The sequence below is a fragment of the Triticum dicoccoides genome, chromosome 1A, assembly GCF_002162155.2.
Source record: "Triticum dicoccoides isolate Atlit2015 ecotype Zavitan chromosome 1A, WEW_v2.0, whole genome shotgun sequence".
NCBI classification, from domain to species: domain Eukaryota; kingdom Viridiplantae; phylum Streptophyta; class Magnoliopsida; order Poales; family Poaceae; genus Triticum; species Triticum dicoccoides.
In genome coordinates, this window is record NC_041380.1 from 542105250 (window position 1) to 542115716 (window position 10467).

At 39.3% G+C, this 10467-nt stretch overlaps 2 protein-coding genes across 2 annotated transcripts in view; one reads left to right on the forward strand and one right to left on the reverse strand.

Moving 5' to 3' along the window:
- The first annotated feature begins 291 nt into the window (after positions 1-291).
- LOC119287332 (probable transcriptional regulatory protein At2g25830) lies at positions 292-3776 on the forward strand. Its single transcript, XM_037566865.1, has 7 exons — positions 292-498; positions 583-698; positions 1043-1104; positions 1464-1620; positions 2105-2382; positions 2658-2778; positions 3279-3776. The coding sequence occupies exons 1-7, from the start codon at positions 402-404 to the stop codon at positions 3369-3371; spliced, it is 924 nt and encodes a 307-aa protein (XP_037422762.1). The 5' UTR covers positions 292-401; the 3' UTR covers positions 3372-3776.
- A 193-nt stretch (positions 3777-3969) lies between these two features.
- LOC119354787 (wall-associated receptor kinase 2-like) overlaps positions 3970-10467 on the reverse strand; it is an 8473-nt gene continuing 1975 nt past the window's right edge. Inside the window, exons 2-3 of the mRNA XM_037621533.1 lie at positions 7617-7760; positions 3970-5320 (exon numbers count right to left, since the gene is read on the reverse strand). Of these exons, the coding sequence (XP_037477430.1) occupies positions 4110-5320; positions 7617-7760 (1355 nt within the window). The 3' untranslated portion in view covers positions 3970-4109. The remainder of the gene's footprint in view (positions 5321-7616; positions 7761-10467) is intronic.

The following is a 10467-nucleotide window of genomic DNA, read 5'->3' on the forward strand; positions in this document are numbered from 1 at the left end:
GGGAGCATTTATCGTTCGTTCTCTTTTGCACAGGTCAGCTTGCTTAAACTTCCCCCTAAAAATTTAAAGGTATTTGAATGTGACAATGAACACATCTATTATTATTCAAAAAAATAATCTTTGTAAATACATTTTTGACACGCAGGAGCATATTGCGAGCCAAAAACAATAGCCAGAGTGCTGCACGTTACTGTAAAAGGCTTCGGAGGGCGGAAGACCGAAGGTTGATCCGACGACTCAGGGTAGACCGGGACAAATCTCAACCGTGCCTTTCCAATCCCCCGGATCCAGTCTCGCTCCCAGCACAAGTCCTCCCACCCAGCCGCTGCCCGGGGCGGCAATCCGTCGAGCACCAGCCGCGCGCGCGCTCCACTCCGCTGCGCCTGCGGCCGCCGCCGTCCATGGCGTCCGCCGCGCGGGCTCTGGGCGCGCTCCTCCACAGGGCCTCGTCGCTTTCGTCCTCCGCCTCTGCTCTCAGGAGCGCCTCCCTTGTACACAGTAAGCCGCCGACCCTCTGCTTCCCTCGTCCGATCCAGCCCCTTGGATTTTGGTCTTTTTGATTATGTTTTCGGGTGCCATCAGGGAATAGCCCAACTGGTGGCGCCAGCTTGTTCCAGGGGCACGTGGCTAGGCGGAGGATTTGGACGTTCCAGCCGCTCTGTATGGGGCGGCGCTCCTGCAAGATCGCCGGGAGGAAGGTGATCTGTTCTTGGCACGCTCTTTTGTATCATGTCGCAGTAGTTCAGATTCACGGTGAACCCACTGTGCACGTTTTGGTTGTCTCTAGCTTCTACGGGAGTGCATATAAGCGTCCTGTGTTGTACTCTACAAAAGACTGTCATTTTTTAGTTGTCTCTGACTTGGCTCTGATACTTAAATTCATGTTCATTGTGCATTGCACAAGGACAGATGTTGACGAGATTAACTGGAACAACATTTGACGCTTGCTAGCTAAATGTAGTTATCTTTTCTCACACAAAAAAGTGCAGTTATCTTTCGCCTCTTAATGCATATTCTTATACCAGCTGTTTCTTTGGCTCAGGGTGCTCAGAATTTGAAAAAGATGAAGCGCAACAGCAAAATCGGAAAAGAAATCGTTGCTGCGTAGGTGTTACGGTCCCTGTGAGCTTGTATTGCCTAAAATTATCTTTGCCGCAGCCTGTTTTTTTTTTATCCACGAACTTGCCTATAATTTCCCAATATGTCTACTAACATGTCCTTGTTGAGTAGCATAATGTGTTTTAATTGTGGATATCTTGTTAGGGTATATTGCCATTGCCTGTTGTGATTGGTCATTACCTCTATATTACCCATTGAATGTTACTAGTCCCTTAAAGATGAGCTTTCATATCCTTTTGACCATAAAATCTTAAAAGTATATTTGAAATGGCATGACAAGATCAGGCATTATAATATATTTTAATTAATTTGGCCCCTTATATATTCATATGGATATCATGCAGCATCAAGAAGGGTGGTCCAAGTCCTTCGTCCAACACAGCTTTAGCAGCGATACTAGAGAAAGTAAGAGAGCTTGATGTCCCCAAGGAAGTTGTTGAGCGTAACATCAAAAGAGCTTCAGAAAAGGGTCAAGATACTTACACAGAAAAGATTTATGAGGTACAATTATCTATCACTTGTTTAATATGGACCTTATCATCAGGTTCTCATTTGGCAGTATGATATATGAAATTGTTAGAAAGTGTGCCTATCTCATTTTGTTGGGGAAATGGATGTACAACCTTACCACCTACTCCCTCCGTTCCTAAATATAAGTCTTTTTTAGAGATTCCACTACAGACTACATACGGAGTAAAATGAGTGAATCCACACTCTAAAACATGTCTATATACATCCGTATGTAGTCCTTAGTAGAATGTCTAGAAAGACTTATATTTAGGAACAGAGGGAGTAGGTTTTAACCCTCATGGACCCAATTTTGGGTTCCTACTTCTACAGTTTTCTTCCAAAATAAATGAATATATGATGTTGGTAGGCAATACTATTAAAAGATCTCAGGTAAATTGTGTTCAGGAGTAAATAAGTATGCAGGTCATATTTTGAATCTTGCGAAAGTTTTTAAGTGCCTGAAACATTTCAACAGGTCTATGGTTTTGGTGGAGTAGGTATGGTCGTTGAGGTCCTTACAGACAAAATTACAAGATCTATTGCGGATATTAGAAATGTTGTAAAAGACTGTGGAGCAAAATTGGCTGATCCTGGATCTGTTACATTCAGATTCAGACAAGCTCGAGTGGTTAACATAAAAGTTACAGATGCCGATAAGGACCAACTACTCTCTGTTGCTTTGGATGCTGGCGCCGATGATGTTATTGAACCAAATTTTGATGATGAAGATGACTCTGAAGAGGTTCTAGAGAGGTACCCTACTGATATCAACTAGAAATGTTACGCGCCGACCCAGTGGATTTGATCTTCATTTTTGTAGTATCTTACAACTGGTAAATTAACACAAGTTAGATACTGTCTGCTGTTGTCACTTTCATAAAACACTGTATGCATGCAGAGAAGTTATGTTTAATGTCAGAGACCTGCATGTGATATTCCTGGTGCTTTTCTTTCTAGTTCACTACATTTAGCCACAGATATCTCTTCAGAGCACAGACCGCTCTTACAATTGCTCTCTTTCCTTCCAGGTTTTACAAGATAGTTACTACATCTGAAAACTATCCTGTTGTGCTATCAAAGCTACAAGAGGAAGGGCTGAAATTTGAAACGGATAACGGCTATGAACTGCTGCCTCTCAATCCGATTGAGGTATTTGGTTTTCCTTTTATCGTAGTCAAGTCTGCACGAGTTGAAAATTAATGAACACGTGCTACCACATATTTCTCTGAAACCTTAATCCTCTATGCATATATTCAAGAAATTGATATATTGCTAGAGTTGGATGGTTTATTTATGATGTACTATGTATGCTGCCAAGCTCCAAATAATGCAGCTGTAGTCCTATTGATGTTGGTTGAATTAAGTTCACAATATCAGACAATTTACATAGGAAGCGGGACTACTGCATCTTCATGAGTTGCTCCTATCATTGGCAGGATGTGATAAAATTAGGATTGGACACTTTAGGTTTACCTTATCGTCCAGTCGAGTTTCAGTATAGCATACCCGAATGAGATAAAACATGCCTGAAAGCAACTCATAGATCGTTGCATCATGCTATCCACATTAGCAACATTAAATTGTCATGTATTCAACGACTATATATAGAAATAGATCTGACAGTACCCATTTTCACTTTTTTATCACAGGTGGATGACGAGGCCATGGAACTTAACAAGGACCTTGTATTGAAGTTGCTTGAATTGGATGATGTTGATGCTGTCTACACAGACCAGAAGTGAGCCAATTTGGAACCCACAGGCTCTCTCAGCTCTCAAGACGCTGCTCGATGACTCCATTTGGGTAGGGCTTGTTTTCAACTTCGTGTCCATTAAGGATTTCTTATCAGCACTGTTTGCGCCGATTACGAAGCCTGCACTCGTAACATCAGCTTCAAGTGTCCAAAATGAAAATTGGTGAACGCAGCAGTTTCCTTTTGGGGGTACTTTTCCCCACATTCTGCCGTCTCATAGTTTTTTACCTTACGTTTGTTGTCCCTGATCTCTTCACCTTGTCCGTGTCTCAGTGAGCTGCTAGACGCTGCTCATATAACGAATGTTGTAGCTGCATCTTTTCATGTGATTGTAAGCAATACAAGTAAAACTGACCTATGCATGGACTTTGGAGTCTGTTTTTTTCTTCCTATATTTTGTGTGTGTTGGTGTTGGTTGTGTGCATCGTAATCATACAGAGACGGGTTATGTACTCATGATGTTTGTATTTCCTTTTTTTTACAAGGATGATGTTTGTAATGCCTTTGTTGCATTATCGGTCAATAAAAATTGGCCTTTATCAAAAAATGCATGTGTAGCTAGGTAGCTATCCAGCGGGCCAAAATCAGAAGTATGACAACTGTATATTATCATAAAAGAAAAAGCGACAGTAACAGAGGTTCTAGTCTAGAACAGCACACATAAATACAATTATACAAGTGAGTAATCCTTATATTTTGCGATGCATGTGGTACAAAGCTGGCGTCTCTACCGAGGGTACCTTGCAGACATCAATATTTCTTCCTCCATGCTGTATCTTCTGCTGCATTCCGGCGGGCTTTTTCTTTCTTTTTCCAGCGAACAATTCATCATAGTAATGTCATTCTCCGAAAATTTCTCAACTTCCACGTTGTTTTGGACAAATTTCTTGGATACTATAAGGCCTTCGAGTGTATGTTCCACCTGTCGCATTGTAGGCCGGTCCTCAGCATTTAACTTTATACATGATGCTGCAAGTATGGAGAGTTGATGAACTTCTTTGCCTCCCTCCTCTATGACCTGCGGATCTAGTATTTGGACCAACATTTGATCAGCAAGCAACTTGACAAAATGGGAAACAAGACCATCTCCATCAAGGAAGAAATATGAAAATGGTTTCTTCCTTGTTAGCAGTTCAACGAGAATGACACCAAAGCTATACACATCACTTTTCTCTGTGAGGCGGCCTGTGTAGAAGTACATAGGATCCAAGTATCCAATTGTTCCTTGAACCATTGTTGTTAATCCCGTTTTATCCGTTGGAATGTATCTTGAAGCTCCAAAGTCTGACACCTTCGATGTCATAGATTCATTCAGAAGTATGTTACTAGACTTGATATCTCTATGGATAATTGGGATTGAAACTGACGAGTGAAGATAGGCAAGAGCACTTGCAATTTCAGTTGCAATCCTGAACCTAGTTAACCACGAAAGGGATTTTGGCCCTTCAACATGGAGATGGTCATAGAGGGTTCCATTAGAAACAAACTCATAAACCAACAATGGTACCTCTGTCTCTAGGCAACATCCAATAAGCTTCACTACATTCCTGTGATTGATCTGTGAGAGGATGGCCACCTCATTTATGAACTCATCTATCTCTTTCTGGACTGTGATCTTCGACTTCTTGATGGCCACAACGTGTAGGTCCGACAAGATCCCTTTGTAGACTGTACCATGGCCTCCACCGCCAAGCTCACGTGCTTTGTCAAAGTTGTTTGTTGCCTTTGCAAGTTCATCTATGGGAATGATCATCCTTTCTGCGATGTCTATCCTTGGGGACACTAATTGTTGCAACAACTGCCCACGATTTTGCTTGAAAAACTTTTGTTTCAAAAGTATTTGTCTCTTATGTTTAAACCTTTGGGCCACAAAGATTGTCGCGAGAACCAAAAGCATAAATCCTACTGCACTGCCAACTCCTATACCGATGCTTGTTCCTGTATATGTGTGGGTTAATATTAGTATTACTCTCAATACCGAGAACTCGAAATCAACATCAACATCTTTAGAAGGAAATACATGAAATGAAATAAGCTTAGCGAGTACAACCATGACCTTTTAAGTGACATACACGGTGTATGCAGTGAACCAGATCCCGAGAAACTAAAAAATTATGCTCTAGCCTACAAGGAATTTGTATATATTTCCCTAATATCTGTAGATTTGATTGCAATACTTGCGTGTAGTGTGCAGCAAGAATAAAAACCTTACCCACCTAATCTGAGCCTCAAATAACAAAGAATATTCATGACTGTAAGCTCATATAGTTAAAATATATATGTAACAAAAGTACTTTATATTAGAGCACGTACAAAGACAGTGTTTTAACTGATGGAATCAATAGGGTGCAATGAGCAGGGCTATAAATCAATATTTATTAGAAATTCTTATTTTGGGTAGCAAGGGCTTCCCTATATACTCCAAACCTTTTCTCATTAAGTTTGAGACTATATACCGAAGTTTCATATATGAAGCAAAATTTTAATAAGTTCCTCGTTCTTTTAAAAAAAATCTGCCCTACAAGGTTTTATTCGTTGGTTAAAAGGTGTGAGAAAATGTAGTTCTATGGGATTATTCCTGATGACATTGGATTTTAAAATTTATGCAATTTTTCCCAACATGACAATAACATTTGTTTTGAAATTCAAGAGGAGAATATATTCGCGTTGTAAAAAGGTCTTGTTTCTCACATGATACACATGTGCTTATAAGGAGACATGCTTAATTAAGTTCACAACATGTGCTTTAAGGTGTGCTAACAAGGAAAATGAGTATACCTAACCACCGAATTACATTACAGAGATTAACTATTATGCATATGATTAATGATGTGGCAATATTGCCTCTCTTTATTTTAGAAACCCATGATTAATCGTCTTCATTGTGCATGCCCTTAAGGTGTAAGACCACTAGCTGTTGAAATATGAGATGGGCCTAGAGCCCATATGACAATTTCAGATTTGATCTCTAAGGGCCCATGTAGGTGGCATGACAAGGTGGTGGGAAGTTTAGTCCCACCCCGGAAGTGGAAGGAGACTTGGAGTGGTTTATAAGGGATCCTCTTCCTCATGCTATTGGAGCTTGAGAAGAGATGAGGCCCTCGCGCACTCCTCCTCCGCTCGCCTCGGCGCGGCGCAGCCGTGCCTCGGCGCGGCGCGGCGCAGGATTGAGCCGAGCCGAGCTCACTCCTATGCGCTTCTTTTTGCCGGACAGGAACGGAGAGTCTTTGACAGGTTGGACGTGGGTTCAGCCCACGTCTCTCGACGCTGTGGGACACTGCCAACCCTAGACGCCACGAAACAGAACGCATCTCCGCCTCCACGCCCACGTCGTTCCTCTGCTGCTGCCTCCGCCGGTGACTCCGTCCCGTTCACCGCGTACACGGTTGACGGGAGAGCAGGCCTCCGAAACCCGCTTCTCCGGATCCTGTACGGGAGAGGGGCGATTAGGTTTTTGGGTAGCGATTACGCGACTGCTCGCTTCTGTTCATCTATGTCCGCATCACCTTCGTCATCACCATGTCGACCGACGCCGACCGTGCCGCCGCTGAGAAGGCCGAGGCCGCCGAGGATGCCGCGGCTGCTGCCACCGCCACCACCGCCGCGTGGCCGATTGGAGGGTATACATTGTTTATCCTTCTCGTGTTTCTTTCTGTTGTAGCAGTACTAGCGATATGCGTAGATGTTTCTACTATATGCGTAGTACATGCTCTGTTAGATCGTAATCAGTATGTTATCAATGTTGTCCATGTCATGCTCATGATTTATTCATGGATTAATTTAATCGAAAAACTGCTTATTTTCTTATCAGTAGCTTCGTGCGCCACTCAGCCAGGTAATGTAAGAGTTGATGCAAAATGTAATTTCCTTAGTAACATTTTCATAGAAGTATCCCTTAATATATCGTGGAAGATTAGCCTCACAACTAGTTATGTTTGTCTATGTGTTATGGAGACAAGTTAAATGCATAAAAAAGATATATGTTTATCTATTTCATAAGAATCTATTTTAATAATCTAGACCCTCGTTATGTATGTAAATTCTTGTAACCCTATTTTAATATGCTATTATATACATTGACATGCCCCTAGTGTATTTTGTACAAAAATATCAAATACCTAAAAGGACTAATGGTCAAATGAAACAATAAATGTGTATTGTGCAACCAATGATGAAATACTAAATTATCTAAAGCTACCAATGAAGTTGAAGAAGTTGAAACATACGTACTAACCTGTAGCCGCTGACTTGATGCAACCATCCTTGATGGTGTAGTTGCCGTGGGTTCCTTGTGGGCATTGACATTTGTACCCTCCAATTGTGTTGATGCATTTGCCGAAGCACCCATAGTCATGTGGCTGCTCACACTCATTGACATCTATGAAAAAAAAAATATTATTTAGTACATCATAAAGACCTTCCTGAAAACATACAAGCACTGGTTTGTGGGAACTTGCATTACTGATTGATCAATTTATAACAATATAACTAGCGCTCATTTGTTTTAACTTGGATCTCCGAAAAATATTGAATCCAGATTACATCTTTTAAAAAATGATTTGTAGTTTGAATTTGGATGTGGACGGTATAATTTTCTTATTCTCCAACAAAACATTCTCATTTCCCTTTTTATACCATAAAAATGATGAATTGTTACAATGGCATTTAGTGAAAAACTCCCCCCTTTCCATGAAACTTCTGTTAGATCATTGCTAGAATGCTTCAGTTAACTACAACCGTGCAAATACCCGACACTCGACTAGTTAGTTTGACAGTTTGCCTTCTCCATCTATTATATACGAGTACTTTTCTTTGATGTATGGCATTACAACCTAGTCAAAAGTGTAGCGTGAGTACCCATTGGGCATTGGCACTAAATTAAGAGGTTGGGCAGCACACAACTTGGGTACGGTGGCGATAAGTCACTCTATCAAAGTAATATTGTGTCGACTTCCTTAAAGTAGAATGTGAGATGGTCAAATCTGGCTTCAATTGTGTTTAATTGTGCTTCAATTGTGCCTAGTTAGGTTTTCTAATTGTGCTTCAATGGGTGCCGCGGACCGGGCACTCCCACGCATGGATTTATTTTCCATTGTTGTTGTCGAGCTGCACACTATTAAGAACCATGGTCACGATCAACAGGTAGAGAGAAGAGGATGGAGACGTTTGTTCGTTTGATTTTTTCAAACCCATGCTTCATCATTTTCTGGTTTCTCTTGGGACCGATTGTTTTCGACCTTGGGGATTAGTTTTATTGAATTATAGTGTTTTTTTGGTTTTTTCTCAGTTTGGTGCAATTTTATTTTATTTTACTATTTCTCTATTTTTTGTCCTCCTTTTATTTTTACTATTTTAAATAATAATAATAATAATTTCCATTTTATTTTCTTTGTATGCTTTGTGTGTGTGTTTGTGTGTAATTTTACTTTTTATGTGTTCTTACTTTTCTCTGTGTATTAAAAAATATGTATTTTAGAAAAGAATCATCATGTACATTTTTTATAAATGTTCATAATGTATTTGAAAAATATAAATGTATATGTAAAAAATCGTGTGCATTTCAAAAATATTCATAATGTACACAAAATGTTTATCGTGTATTTAAAAGTCTCCATCATATATTTATAAAATGTCTACCATGTATTTATAAAACTTCGACATGTAGTTTTTTGAATAGTTTGGATTGCAACTTCAACATGTATTTGGAAAACGTTTCTCATGTATTTCAAAAAAGATAGCCGAAATTTAAAAAAATGTCCATCGCGTATTTACAAAAATGCAACCACTTTCTTGTTTCTTTTCCCTCTCTTTTTGTTCCTTATTTTCATTATTTTATTTTCTGTCTTTCCTTTTACTGTTCCGTTCTTATTTCTTCTTCATGATGCATTTGAAATGAACATCTTGCATTCAAAAGATATTCTTGTTGAATTCGAAAAAGATTCATCATGTATTTATAAATTACTCTTTGTGTATTAATAATTCTTATTGCATATTAAATGTGTCCATCGTCTAATTTAAAATGACCTTCATTCATTTATAAAACGTTCATCCTGTATCTTAAAAGTTCATATGTAAATTAATGTTTCATATTTAAAAAATGTTCATCTTGCAGCAAAAAATGTTCACTTTGTATTTTAAAAAAATCATCCCATATTTTAAATTTTTATCATGTGTTTAAAAAATCAATGTGTATTTAGAAATTATTTATTGTGTATTTCGAAATTGGGAACTGAGTTTTTTTTGTGTGTGTATTTTATAAAGGTAAAAAGGGAAAAGAGAAAAGGAAAGAAAATGCCGACAATAGTGTGCAGCTCCTACAGAAGACGTGCCTCGCGTTGTTGGGAGATTGTATGAATTCCATTTTCTAGCTGAAGGTCACACACACATCTGAATCATTTTTAATATTCATCTATACAAGGCAGTTCTATTAGCACCGGGTGACAAACATACTTTGAGAAACAAAACATGCAGCCAATCCTGTGACTTTGTGAGGCTGCTAGTTCAGGTTCACCGATCGGAGTGCTGACTTATCGGTTCATTCGCAGTAATAACCGGGATATTTAAGATACTTTCAAAAACTGACCCAGATCAAATGAGTACACATAATATTGTATTTAATCCATTAATAAACCTTAAAGTGTTGATAGGGTCATTTAGTTGTATCATCTCTTATCGACTTACCAAATGAAATTATGTTTTCATGACAAGTCAATAAATACTTTTAAATAAGTGTTTATCAGATAAAATGTATTTTTTTATACAATTATAGACAGATAAATCATGGTTTAATTCAATATTATATTTATACCTAAATACAATGCACCGAGAATTATCAGGTAAGTGAGAAATAGCGGCTCCTTGTTTCCCCCCAAAATTGGTAGACATACGCACCTCACTTTCAAGATGCACACCCAACAAAGTCCAATTAAAAACAACCACAACATCCCTTAGGTGTAGCAAAACTCGTTTCCCCCGGTCCACCACCCAAGAAATGCTACATCGATGAAAAATTGCTTAATGTTTACGGGCTGGTGTTGAATTGGCATGTTTTGATTGGATTAGGGGGTGACGTGGCCCGCCAGGGT

Excerpts from the sequence above, each read along its gene's own strand:
- LOC119287332 (XM_037566865.1), top strand. The coding sequence starts at position 402 with ATGGCGTCCGCCGCGCGGGCTCTGGGCGCGCTCCTCCACAGGGCCTCG. Across the intron at positions 2,383-2,657 it reads TCTGAAGAGGTTCTAGAGAG|GTTTTACAAGATAGTTACTA; the intron begins GTACCCTACTGA and ends CTTTCCTTCCAG. Across the intron at positions 2,779-3,278 it reads TGCCTCTCAATCCGATTGAG|GTGGATGACGAGGCCATGGA; the intron begins GTATTTGGTTTT and ends TTTTTATCACAG.